Raw genomic sequence first — 13847 nt, 5'->3', positions numbered from 1 at the left:
GGGCGTTGGTTGCAAATAACACACACTCGCACACAGAGAGCTGTGAAGCAGTAGAATGCAGGTTCACAGGGTTACAGCAGGTATGTAACAGGGAGCCCGGGGCCGTCTGCGGGTCTGGACACATGGTAACAAGCAGAGGCAGCGCCGGGAAGGGCTGGCAACAAACCAAAGAGAAACCGTAGAAAGGACTGAAACATCTGGGGTGTGATGAATAGCAGGGTGAAAATTAGACACTAAGGTTGCTAAACTGTTAATAATGACAAGTCAAAGGACAACCCAGAATTCATGGCTGACAGATTACCGAGCATCTGAGAGGCTTCTGTCGCGAGAGAAGCTGAGCAGATATGCAACAGCGTGCAGACTGGCTGCATGGCAACCTTGTAAAAACTGCTGGGTTAAAAACAACCCAGTGGGTCAGATTTGGAACCCTGGGTAGTTCTACCTCAGCACAGTTGGATTATCACTGTGTTGAGTTTTCTAGCCCAAAATTGGGTTAAAATGACTAATTTGGTGGATTGTATACTAACAAACATCTGGGTTGACCCTATCTAGCCGACACTCAGGTAGCTAGCACCAAATAATATTGTTTTGTTTTTTTTAGGAAACCAAACTCGTCGTTTCCTGCGCAGACTAAAGCTATTAACCAAAGTAAGCAGGTTAATCATCTTCTTCCAGTAGCAGACTGTAAAGAATGGCACGGCTCATCTCTGACCCAACCACTTTACAGGGTCAAACCAACCCTGCAACTGAGTTACCAAAACAACCCAGCGGTTTTAAGTGTGCATCTTGTAAATGATCTTTGATTTGGCAGACCACCTACATTTCACTGAATTCAGACTAAATACGCGACACAGCTCCGCTAACATGTTAGTTCTACCTTACTGAGCAGGATCATGAATCTTACGTATCCAGGATTATTCTCACTGGAAAAACTCCTCACATTTTAGATGCTCCTTATTCCCGTTTTCATTTATCTGCTTGGTAATAAATGTAATGAAGCTCAGAAGCAATTTTTGTTGCGAAAACTCATCCTAAGCCACTTTGCATTGATTGCACGTGTCTAAAAAGATCTTTAAAAAGGGGGGAAAAAATCTTTTTATTCAAATATTCTTCAAAAAGTCTGATGCATATGTGTGAAAATGTCTCATAATACTACCACCGCCATGCTTTAAAGTTGGTCAAATGGTCTGAGGAACTAACCAGCATGTTCCTCAATAAATCTAGTTTTAATTTAGATTTCAAGAGCACATTAAAGCAAAAGACCTGGTGTTTTTATGAGCAGTAAATAATTAGGTAGACTGTGGTTGTTGGACATCAAAGGCGGGACTTAAACCTACACCCTACACCAGCACCAGCTGCTGGGGTTATCTGCAGATGCTGGGATGAAACCGAGGGGTTCTTGGAAACTTCCTAATAAAATCTGCATTTAGTTTTCACGGTGGCTCATCCTCCAAAACCGTCAGGCCTAGTTCATTAAATCTCCACTCTGTGAAGGCTGATTTTACTCATAGCGGAGTGATTTCCTTTTTAAATAATGTAGCGATCTTTTAAAGCTCCCTGCCAGGCACAGAGGCGTTGGGAGGATTTTAATGAAGGCCTCGCAGACAACTTCAGACCGTGGCACGATGACACCGTCCAGTAAAACCAGATTATATAATCAATATTACTTCATCTAAAACGCCAGGTTTAATTGGAAGTAGTTCCGGGTTTGACAAATGCAGTGGTGTACTTTTTTACTTTTTACCTGTGACTGAAAGTTTTGTTATTTGTGACAACGAAAACCAATACAGCCGGCGTTCAGCCGCCTTCAGACAGAGTTCCAGACTCTGATCATCTTATGTGAAAAAGCTCTGGAGGCTACTCCTTCTAACACATATGCAGCTTGCAGAGAATGACCTCTTTTCAGAAAAAAAAACTGCTCATCTAGCTTTAACCTTTTTTGGTCAGATAAGACAAATTTAGGTCATGTTTCACGTCTTATTAAGTCTAATTTCCAACATAATAAAATGAAGTTTAAAATGCCACGGAGAAAAAGCTGAGCAGTAGCTCCGGTGATGATCGACGGGAGCGATGCTGGAGAATGACCCAGAAAACCACAGGAGGAGACATGAAGAAGGGGAGGTTTGGAAATCAGAGGTGGAGGGGAGGACTTGATGCACTCAGGCCCTGTTTTAAAGTAAAACTGGAACATTTCTGTTGGGATTCAGCTGTTCATCTACACGACAACAGCAATGGGAGCCTCTGACGCCAAAACTTTTTGAACCCAGGTCTCAGAGTGGGAAACGCTCGGCATGGGTGCGACTATGGACGGCAGCACTCAACACTTTTTGCTTTTCTTGTGCGAGTAGATCAACAACTGTATCACTGGCGGATAGCGGAGCGCTGCTCCTGCTGCTCACCCTTTTCAACATGTAGCGGCAAGTCTAACCCCGCTGTCGGTCCAAACAAACATCTGTTTGGATGGAACTCGCCTTGGTGCTCAAGAGACTTCCCGTCAGGGCGCGTGCACGTGTCGTTGAAACACCAAGACCCCAGCGTCAGCTACTGACTGACCTAGCATGGAAACTACACCGCCTTCAGGGAATACGTCAGTGCAGTGAAACTTTTTCCCAATCGGCTCCAGGAGATCGTCCACGTGTAAACGGGGACCTGAGCGTTTGGAACGGGGTGATACAAAGACAAAGACAGCAAAGACAGCAAAACAACGGAAAATTAAAGAAATGGAGAGGAGGTGTTCTCTGGCTACAGTTCTTTAGAGGAACACACAGAGGCATGCGCAGCTTGCTACAACAGTTTTCTCGTCGAGGGTAAAGAATCGAGCAAGAAGAGACGCCACATCTTGCTCACAGAAACCCCCGTCACTTTCAACAGGACGGTCCCACGTCCAACAAAAGGAGGCTTCACAAACACTGTGACCTTTGTTCACATTACCCCCCCGAAGCATAAAGCCTTCAGTTTCAGGTAACAACGCAGCAACAATTCTAACTCGCTATCGTAACAGAAATCCTGGTTTTGTCGTCACTTTGAGCACGAGTTAAATGAGTCCAACGGAGGCAGGTAGACTGACACCGTCAAACGAACACCGAGGACGGCAAAGATATCCATGTGATCGACTCAGTACGTGTGACATACATGAAAGTAAAAACAGACATACACAGAAACTGGCGGGTGTTTTTTAATAAATACGTTCTTCATTAGATTCTGACCAAAACGCACCATAGTGAAAGAAGGTAAATATAGTATTTTATAAAAGGTAAATATAAAATAATCAAAAACATCATGAGTTGACAAAGACCGGTGAGCAGGCAGAAACAAGTGGTCAGGGTTTAGGTGGCGTTTGTTAAATCAATAAATAATGATGTTTGTGGAGTAGTAAGTCAATATTTCAGTATGACCTGTGTGGAATCTTATTTATTTTCTTTTCCTTTTGTATCTACAGAGTGTAAAAAGATGACTATCATAGTTAATGGCTTTAGTCAGCGCTCAGAGTTGAGCTGCAGCCAAAACACCAAACATTTGACCCTAATATATGTAGAACTGGCTGACTTGTAGTGGTTTGCTCGTGTTTGCTGTGGCAGCCATCTTGAAATGGCTGATTTTAATCAGTTGTGGAGATGCAATCGGTGATTACTTTCTGAAAGTTTCATTAAAATCCGTCCAGTGATTCAGGAGATGTTCTGCCGGTAGAAACAAACACACACACACGCACAAGCAGGCAAAACCATTAGAACCCTCACCAATGGGTGATATCTAGCAGATTAGTAGTTTGCTGTTATTTTCCGCATCAGTGTACAGATAAAGATAAAATATCCACTAACTTCACCGTGAGGACCTTCACAAAGAAGGGGGTGTGTAATGTTTGAAGTCCTAAAACTACAAATAAACACTCCCTTGTTTCCCAATTATCTGATTTAGATAAAAAAAAACCTGGCCGCTGCAAAGCAACATGCAAACACGGGCTGGGAGTTAGGAGGTTAGGAAAAAGTTGAAACAGTAAAGTATGTGTTTCTACTTTTGTTTTAAAGGTGTGTTGAAGTGCTGCTGAATATCCCTGCAGGGATTCAGCTTGATCCCTGCGGGTTTATTAGCAGACTCGTCCACGATTACATCTGCAACCCGGGCACAAAACGTGCCCATCTGTCCCAATCTGTTGTGTAAAACGTGAGAGATTTACAGGAAAAAATCAGAAACTCTTCAGTCAGGCAAATAAGATGGAGGCTCGAGCAGAGATGCTCTCAAAAGGGGGAGACAAAGCCCGAATTATCCCTTTAATTGGTTTTATTTGTAGAAGTTTTAGGATTAGTGTTTATTGGTGAAAACAGAGAAGTCCTTTCTTTCATCCTGCAGAGGACTGCTGAGCTTTTATAAATGTGTGTGTGATCAGGACAAATTCAGAAACAGGTGTGTTGAATGCACTGTAGGGTCTGTTTGTTGGTTGCACAAGCAGAAAAAAAAAGTGCAACACAAAATGGGCTTTATATGCAAAAATAAATAAATAAATCCGTGCATGAGTTGTGCAGTAAAGAAAAGAGTGTGGAAAGCGCTGTTTGTGTTTGTTTGCTTACCGTGGAGCCACAAAACAAATAGCACTAGTCCCAGCTTTGCTGTTTTGGTTGGTGCACGTTTCACAACAAGCAGATGCTATCCTTCAAAATAAGATTAGTGCTTTTTTTTTTTTTTTTTTTTTTTTTTTTTTAGAAATGATGCGTTGTAAATACGCCCATAATTAAATGCGGATTAAATTGCGCCTCCGTGATGTTACAATGTCCTCCCTGCTGTATTTAATGCAATAAATTCTCAGGAAACTTCAAAACTCCTCGGAAGGAAGGAAAAAGGAGGGCTGCAAACTCAGAACGAGACTCTCCCCCCAACCCTCCCCCCAAAAAATAACTTTTTTTTTTCTCCTTTCAGACCGAAACTTGTCGGAACTGAGAGCAAAAGTTACTTTCATCGAAGTACAAATACACCAAAAGCTTCCGAAACCAAACAACAACAAAACTAACTAACCTGAGTAACACGCAGCCGATCCGGGCCCTTCTTCGCGCCGCCAACTTTTACGCTTTCTGCAGAAAATCCATCTGAAGCCGAGCGGACGGCGTCGCGTTCCCTACTTCCGGTCAGGCTTTCAAAATAAAGCTGCTGGCTGGCTTTCAAAATAGAACTGTGTTGCTTTATAGGGAGAAATGTGGTGCAACAATGATAATGAATAACGCAAAAAAAATTCATTTAACATTTTACCTTTAAAGATAATGACACTTTATGTTGTGCGACTTAATTTAGATTTTTTTTAACTTTAAAGCCTATACATTTTATTTTGAAGTCAAAGAGCAAACACTTCCTGTGGTTTTCCATTTATCCTTGCAAGCTGATGTCTCCTTCAGTCCGCTAAAAAAGGATTGTTTCACTGCAACAGTCGAGATTTATGAATGAAACTACAGCAGAAAGTGACAAAATGTGTTTGTTTATTGGCTTGGTGCCACTTTACAACAAGGCCACCCTTATAAACGACTAATAAATCGTTAATAACGCAGTGATTAAGCTGTAAACACTTAATAAACCATTACAAGGCAGTTCAATCGATTACTGGCATTGTTCTCTTTATTCTCCCTTTTTACCTGTATTCTTCATTAACATATGCATATTTACATTAACTTTAATTATTTAAAGTAAAGCTCTTGATCTTGGTAAAAAAAAAAGTGAGCCTGCTTTAATGTATGAACAGTGTTTTATAAATGCTTATTAATGTTTCATGATCATGAATAACCTATTTATAAAGCTTTACTAAATCATATCAGTACCCTTATTGTGAAGTGGTGCCACCGGCTTAAATTGAACTGCATCAATGTGATTCAACTTGTGTTGGTAGAGTTTGACATTAAAAAATGTTTAACTTTAGGCAGCACAATTCATTTTCCAAACGATATCTGCAGGAACTGCCACTGGAAAAATGTGTCCTTGTCTAAACAATACCATCAGTTCTCCATGGCAGTTTCACCAAGGGCAGGGCGTATTTATCAAGACTAAATAATAAAGTGACAACAGTTTTTTTGATCGTTTTTGGCGTTTTTTTTCTGCTCGTTTTATAGAGGTTGATCAAAAATCCTCCCAGTTTGAGTCCTGCTCATCTGACGTGTCCAGATACAGAGCACACGTGGTGCTTTCCAGAGGACGTTGAAGCTGAAAACCAGAGGAGAAAATTAGAAAACAAAATGATCACAAAACAAAAGCGAGTCAAACTGAGCGCGTCTTACTTTGGGAATAAGCGGGGGTGTCATTGTTCTCTTGCAAAGTGCATCCCAGTGGAATCCTTCAAACCATCTGAATAAGATAAACAAACATGGCATCAGAAACCTGTAACAGTTTCCAAACACAAGCCACAATGTTTTCAATGAGAGAAATCCCTAGTCTTACTTGTGCTTCTGAACGTCCTTGGCCCAATTTTTCCGACTTCCCAGTCTCTTCGAGGGATTGCTCCTGGGCGATGGAAGGGAAATAAGAGCGCACAGATGAACATAAGATTTATAAAATAATTATTAGGACTTCTTCTTTCAGAGGTGGAATCAAAACACAGACCAAGAAACACCTACAATAGGGAAACTATGGTTAGATTTGTCTTTAACTGAATTCATTTAGTCATGTTTATACCTGCACAGTTTCTGTATGAGATTGCAGGCATCTACGGAGATGATTTTTGGGAATTCGATCTGATCGACGCCACGAACAGCTGCGGTGAGAATTGTCAACAGGTCAGAGCCGTCGAACGGGAGTCTGGAGAGGAAAGCACGATCCGATCAGGAAAACTTCCACCTGGAACTGGATAAACTAGCTTTAAACGAGCGACGCTTACCCACCACTCAGAAGCTCAAACACAAAGACACCCATTGACCAAAGATCTGCTAAAGTACTGTGGCCTTGGTTCAGGATGATTTCTGGTGCCACATAGCCCGGCGTGCCGCAGAAAGTCCAGGTTCTCTTACCCGTCTCGACTCTCTTCATGCATCTGGAGCCTCTCTACAAGCAGCAAACATCTGCACAGTCAGCGAGTTAAAAACTTCGGAGGCCAAACCTGGAGCTTGAACGCAACTGCAGTTACCAGTTTAGCATAACCACGCTCGTCCAAAACAACATTCTCAGGCCTGACATCTCTATGGACGACCCCTCGGTGGTGAAGAAAACTCAACGCCTCGACGACACAAGCTGTGTAAAATCTGCTGCTGCAGTCACCCAAAAATCCTCTGAAACAATATGGAGAGGTACTGAATTAATCAACACAGAGTTGTCAGGTTTATTTATAAAGAGGGTTTACAACAAGTGTGCTTTAAACTAAAAACAACAACAAAAAAGGGCAATAAAACGGCAATAATTTAAGAAATATATTGAAAAAAAAGAGCAGACAGATGCCACAAAATACAGCCTTTTTCATGGTTTAGGTTTCTTTGTGAGAGAATTCGTCCAAGAAGAGAGTTAGATCAAAATATTTTCACAATACTTTGACATTTGTCATGAATATTACTTTCCTGTTGCTTGTGATACTCACTTGTCCTTAAGCAGACAAGATAAATCCCTTCCCAGACAAGCTTCTGTTAAAAGGTACAGATGCTCGGCGTCCCTAAAGGTTTTATGTAACCTGCATTTAATGTGAATATAGTAGCATGTTAGATGTTTCTTCAATCATGTCACCAAGACAGAATAAATGAAATAGTTGCTGCGTAGGAGATACCTGACGATGAATGGACAACGGGTCTCCATCAGGATGCTGCGCTCTCTCAGGATGTGCTCACGCTGACCGCTGCTGGTGATCAGTTTCTTCTTAAGGACCCTCATGGCAAAAATATACTTGATGCTGCTCTTTAGTTGCACCTGGCAGCAGGAGAAAATCAATGCGTTACCATGTAGAAACGGGGAATCTGAATGAGGCAGCGGCAGGGATCTGAGTTATCACCGCAAGGTCAACCCTCACCAGGTCTACGTGACCAAACTCCCCAACTCCCAGAGTCCGGATGATCTGGAAATCACTTAAGGTGGAAGACACCAGGAGGGCAGGATCCTCCGTCAACCTGATCGGAGGGAAAACAAGGATGAGCTCCTGTTCGGTGTTGGATAAACTGTCAATATAAAAGCAGACAGAGCTGTGATTCTCCTCACTCAGATGTGGGTTCGCTGATCTTCTGCACCTCTTGATGGCTGTCAGATACCAACTCATCCATAACATTCTTAAAGGTCCTGAAACACAAGCAGCTGTGAGTATTCCCCAGATGTCTGGTTAGACAAATAACAGGAGCGAGGACATCTGAATGTGGTGCACAAAACCTAAAACTCACTCTCTGTCTATTGTCAGGCATGTCACATCGCCAGCAGCCCTCACGCTCACAATCTGAGTGTCTTCTCTGAGGACAAAATCATACGATTATGACAGCAAAGCTTTGACATATGGACAAAGATTGCTTTTCGCAGACGTATCTTGAGAAATAGTGTTGTTTTCGTCTTACCCCCACAGAGCTTTTTCCCCAAACCACTGTCTGTCAGAGAGCTCAGCCATGACCATCTCCTCCTGCTGCCCCAGCTTCTTTTCTGTCACGGTCACCTAGCAAACCCAAAAAAGACCGAGCAAACACAGAAAATAGCTATAAACACTGCACAAAGAGGGATTTCTGCAGCTGCACTGGCTTTTGGCTTCCGAAGCCTAAACTTGTTTTTCTGAAAGTCTCATTTCATCAGTTTCACCTGGCCTTTGCTGATGATATAAAAGGCATCTCCTGTGGCTCCCTGGTGAATGATGAACTCGCCGTCTGCGTAATTAGTCTACAGTCGAAAAGAGAATGACAGACAGCTGAGCAAACAACAACAACAAGAAATAATAATAATTGCCTCTGAGGCAATTGTTGTGTTTTCAATTTTCAGAAAGAAGCTGGAAATTGAAAATATAGATGGGACGGCATGTCTGGACACAAGCTATATTGTCTGGATCCGGTTTGAAGAATGAGCGCTGCTTACACACATTCAAAGCAGCTCATTTGTACCTCTTTCATGTGATCAGACATTTTCATGATGACATCCTCTGGAAACGGCTGCAGGAAGGGAAGGCTGCACGCAGACACAAACAGAGGCAGGTCTGAGCAGGTTTTCATTCTTTCACGAGCATTTTCAGGCAGATATTGCAAGAATTCTCACAAAGACAACAAACCCTTGAGATTTAGACAGTGGCATTTGTCAAATCAAGTCTGATCTTTACCCTCTCAGCAGCTCCATTGGGTAAGAATGGTGGTTGAGTCTGCAATGTGTAAGAACGCTCTGGTAAGTTCTGCGGTCAATAACCCACAGGCTGCTGTCTGTTTGAGCTGCAGATAAATAAAAAAAAATAGAAAAAAAGTCCAAAGCAAGAGAAATGATAAAGGTTATATCAGTGACACGAGAGCTCAGACGTATCCTCGATCAAGAATATCAAAGACCCTCGCTGCCCGAGGCGGTTATGGCTGAACTGTTAAGAATCAGCTAAAGAGCAAACAGTTTAGTTCAGGACTGCTTTAAAAAAAAAAAAAAAAAAACTCACACCGGGGAGATGGAAGATAAATCTAATCTAACTCTCTAAGCCATAAATCCCCTCCTTCTTTAGAACAGAGCTGGAAAGTGGTGTAAATTAATAATGACCCGTATTGATTGAGTCACAGAAGCTTCCTGCAAACGGAAGTAGATGTCCTCAAGACGGTCTAATTATATCCAGCATTTAGTGGAGCAGCCCCGGTATCTTAATCGCCTCACTCGAACACGCAGCTGTGATCAGATGTTTACATACATCCATCTTCTGCATGAATGTCATATTCATTTTGGACTTTGAATGCTTTATTTGAACCCTTCATTCCAGGGTGGACAAGTTTGAATTTAGTGTGGATTTTCCCTAATGGGGTCATAATTATACATACAGGCTCAAATATAAACAAATATCCTCCTAAATCTTTTAATAAGTGGTGCTCAAATGTCTTGCTCAAAGGTCTTTAAATTTCTTGTTGATGATCATGATTGACTGCAGCTGGTAGGAAAAGATTTGTTTGAGAGCACTTATTGGATTGACCAATACACATCTGTCACCCTGTCATCCAATTGGTTTGGATGGTCAGGAACAATCTAGGAACCACCAAGCCTCAAGACTGTCACAAACTGGAAATTGCTGGAGCATCAGTGTCTCTGTCCACAGTGACATCTGTACATTCATATGGACCAAGAAAGAAGCTCCTGCTCCAAAGACAACACCTTCAAGCTCGATGGACAAGCCAGATATGTTCAGGAGAAAGGTTTCATGGTCAGACAAGAAAAAGATTGAGTTCTTTTTTTTTTCTTGGACACAATGATTAGAAGCATGTTTGGAGGAGTCAAACCTAAAAACACTGTACTAACTGTCAAGCATGGTGGTGCTAGCATCATGCTGCGGGTTTGGTGCATTGCAAGTGGAATAATGGAATAATGAAGGCGAGCACCTCCTCCAAACTCACCTTAGATCAACGTCTAGACGACTGAAACTTGGACCCAGTTGATTGTTCCAACAGGACAGTGATTTCAAAAACACATCAAAGCTGGTTTCTGAACGGGTAAATTGGTCTTAAAGCTCCTGGAAAGACCTTCCCAAAGCCCAGACCTCAACTCTGTTGAAGAATAATGGATCCGGGCCAAGAAATCAACCTGTTTAAACGAACTCTACCGAGTCAAACATTTAGCCAGAGTTATATCAGAATCTTGCCGATGGCCACAAAAAGTGTGTGGTCACATGGAACCACGAGGGTGTATGTATATATTTGAGCCTGTATGTATTAATTTTGTTTAGATATTTTTTTAACTCAAACTTGTGCACCGAATTCTTGATTTTAAAAATCATTTTATGTTGTATAATTGTGTAATCAATTCCTCCATAGACAAAGAACGGTTTGAATAAATCATTAAAAGCCCACAATTAATGACTTTCATGCTCATGTTGAGTACTCGGAAACTTCTGATTTCAGCTGTACGTGCCTCTACTTTATGGCCACATTAAAATACTATTTGGGACTACATTTCAGATGCCTTCAGTGAATTCCTATCATAAAAACCTGTTTCTCCAAGCCCAATTTTCTGGCATTTTCGCATCTGTTTTCACACTCAGCAGATGAAGGCCACTCTCTGGGATCACCTGCGCTCGTGTCAAAATGAAAGAGGCCGCCCCAACAAAGGCCTCACTGATAGTCTCAAATGCAAAAAGGAACGTACTGTCAGGTCAGGAAGGAGATAAGCACAGTGGGCTATGAGCAAGGCTGACAGTAATGAGAACGGAAGAAAAAAATAAACACAACAACAACAGGCGGAGTATTGTTAGCAGAGAGATAGCAGAGAGCAGTAAACTGGAATGGCTGGCTGCTCACAAGATAAAGAAGGCAGTTGAAATCGAGAATTAGATGCTCAAATAAATTGATTTTTCCATTTAAACTGATCCTGGGCTCCTCTACAGCCTGTTTCCCTACAGCTGATGTATTCATTTGTGAAACCAGGCCAGACGCCTGCAGTGACGGATCAGGAAGTTTTCCCACAGGACTTTGTGATCAGATGGCCCCCTTACTTTGTGTGTTTAAAGGATTTTATTTATTTCGTTTTAATTTTGGTTTTGTCGGTGTGACAGAATGCATCGCGAGGGGTCAGTGGATTCAGGCTGCCGGAGAAGGCGTCTTTTTGTAAAAGTTCCAGCTGCACGCAAAGAGACAATGGGACCTCTGCAGTAAAGCGGAGCCTGATTTAAATTCCCCCACATCCCCGAGAAAACCATATGAACTGGCCTCGCTGCCCAAGATCTCAAAATGCTCTTTGATTTTAAATTCAGCAGAAGTCCTGTAAGACCACGGTGAGATTTCTGATGTTCTCTTCAACAATAATTCATTATATCCTCAGAAACAATCAAAGCAGCAGCTCTTACCGGAGACAGAGCAGGTGTGGGTGCAGTTGAAGAGCAGCGCCAGCTCCCCGAACACGTCTTCCGGCTCAAGAGTGTGCAGCTTCTGTCCATCTTTTGTCACCTCCAGCCTGCCTTCTATTAAAGACACGCACTCAGTGAGGGAAAAAGAGACGGAGGACCTACACATGGGTGTTTCTGTGTTGAATAACGAGTGACTGTTAGAAGCCTTGCACGGTGCGACATGCCCAAACAAACACATGGCGTGAATGAGTCGAGTAAAAGCTGGGAGCAGCTACTCTCCGTTAGCTGTCACTTTCCCCAACACAGCCAGGATCCCTCGCCGAAGAGGCTTTTTTTCCTCCCGTCTCCCCACATTCATGTTGACATTTTCTTTCAGAACGTCAGCGTGGCTCACGGGCCCTTAAAGCGTCCACTTTGGTTTTGGCTTTTCAAACTTGCACTTGTGACACTAACCGTGCTTTGGAGCATCTTCCGATCTAAGCTTGTGGAAAAACTGAGCCGACGTGGAAAACGCAAACACAACATGTACCACGGCACCTCAGTTAACTCTGAATAAAAATCCTGGCGCATGATGCATGTTTGCAATTAGAAGGAAATAATGACTTGCCTTCTAAAACAAACGCCTGATCCCCGGTGGCCCCCTCCTGAATGACAGCACAGCCTTGACTGATGCTGGTGCGATGCATGCAGGCCGTGATGGCTCTGATTTCTCCTTCAGCAAGGTTCTTCAGCAGGTCGTTTTTCCAAAACGCCGCCTGGATCAGCCTTTGAGACCTGAGGATGCGAAAAGGCGTGACACAGATGTGGCTTCGTGGCTGTGATGTTCGGTAAACAATGCTTGCTGGTTAGCAGTTAAATGAGCTTTAAACATTCGCGAGTCAGATCTTTCACTCAGAGCTGGTGTGAACTGCGGGAACAGCGTGTGCTCTTACTCCTGGCTTTTGTCACAGCTCCGGCGTGAAACCATTGCGAGAGTCACGGGGTCTGAACTGAAGAGCTCCGAAAACACTGTCTGCCTTTCAACTCGCTGCCTGTCCTCAATTCGAGCTGCGGCGGCGGCTACGGAGGAGATAAAATAAAATAAATAATCACAATAGTAAGGAAAAAAGAGTCAGAATTCTGGGTCAGGTTTGAAACCCATGGCACTTGTTGCTACTTTGGAAACAGAACACATGAAAGCCCTTCTGCTCCGTGTACCTGCAGAGACCTTGGAGGGTCCTGGGAGGGACAGGGCGGATCTGTAACGATCCAGTTCTTCCTGCAGTCTGCGGATGAGTTCATCCTTGGTGTCTAACTCCAGCTCCAACTCATCTATCAGCGTGTCTCTCTGACGGAGCTCCTCAATCTTTAGCTGCAGGGCAAACTGGAGGTCCCGAAGGGTACCCATACCCTGCTCCCAGATAGATAGATAGATAGATAGATAGATAGATAGATAGATAGATAGATAGATAGATAGATAGATAGATAGATAGATAGATAGATAGATAGAAAGCCCTGAACAAAAGTCCAATAATAATCATTATAATAACAATAATCAAGCAAACAAGTAAAACCAGGTTTTGCATGTAACTATTTGTAATAATCCGTGTTAATTAAAGACTGTCATATTCATCAATACAAACATTGATAGGCTGTAGAGTGACACCAACAGAAGGTAGGTCAGACCTCACACACTCCGGTCACTTACCACGTGCAGCCTGTGTGTACAGATGCCAAAGTCTTCCTCGCGTGTCTCGGGTGGGTTCGCGTTTGTTTAGCGGACGGCAGGAACTCCATCCGACAGGTGAAGTGAAGGACGCTCCTCTGTCTCTCTCTCTCTCTCTCTCTCCCCCGCTGAACAGACAGCGCAGCAGACAGGCGCGGTCACGTGACCAGCACCTCAGAGACACCTCAGACACCGAGAGGGGGGAGGGGG

At 43.0% G+C, this 13847-nt stretch overlaps 2 protein-coding genes across 2 annotated transcripts in view; both read right to left on the bottom strand.

The window, feature by feature from the left end:
- The window catches only part of acsl2 (acyl-CoA synthetase long chain family member 2), a 16570-nt gene extending 11453 nt beyond the window's left edge, over positions 1-5117 (bottom strand). Inside the window, exon 1 of the mRNA XM_017417228.3 lies at positions 5008-5117. The gene's annotated coding sequence lies outside the window, so the exon portion shown is untranslated. The remainder of the gene's footprint in view (positions 1-5007) is intronic.
- Positions 5118-5521: 404 nt separating this feature from the next.
- prkg1l (protein kinase cGMP-dependent 1, like) lies at positions 5522-13721 on the bottom strand. The gene is made up of 20 exons (XM_017417154.3): positions 13620-13721; positions 13130-13322; positions 12865-12991; positions 12540-12706; positions 11933-12046; positions 9233-9338; positions 9021-9084; positions 8725-8802; positions 8490-8584; positions 8322-8387; positions 8146-8223; positions 7961-8057; positions 7721-7860; positions 7538-7627; positions 7094-7235; positions 6848-7011; positions 6646-6768; positions 6412-6474; positions 6252-6318; positions 5522-6177 (listed from the first exon to the last, which is right to left on the bottom strand). The coding sequence occupies exons 2-20, from the start codon at positions 13317-13319 to the stop codon at positions 6094-6096; spliced, it is 2055 nt and encodes a 684-aa protein (XP_017272643.1). The 5' UTR covers positions 13320-13322; positions 13620-13721; the 3' UTR covers positions 5522-6093.
- Positions 13722-13847: the final 126 nt, after the last annotated feature.

Source organism: Kryptolebias marmoratus, linkage group LG1 (assembly GCF_001649575.2).
Source record: "Kryptolebias marmoratus isolate JLee-2015 linkage group LG1, ASM164957v2, whole genome shotgun sequence".
Taxonomy (NCBI): Eukaryota; Metazoa; Chordata; class Actinopteri; order Cyprinodontiformes; family Rivulidae; genus Kryptolebias; species Kryptolebias marmoratus.
The sequence above is the reverse complement of the archived record's forward strand: the minus strand, read 5'-3'. Positions and strand labels throughout refer to the sequence as shown.

Coding starts and splice junctions, on each gene's coding strand:
- prkg1l (XM_017417154.3), bottom strand. CDS start 13,319: ATGGGTACCCTTCGGGACCTCCAGTTTGCCCTGCAGCTAAAGATTGAG. Junction 12,992..13,129: donor ACCCTCCAAGGTCTCTGCAG/GTACACGGAGCA, acceptor TCTCCTCCGTAG/CCGCCGCCGCAGCTCGAATT. Junction 8,585..8,724: donor ATATCATCAGCAAAGGCCAG/GTGAAACTGATG, acceptor TGGGTTTGCTAG/GTGACCGTGACAGAAAAGAA.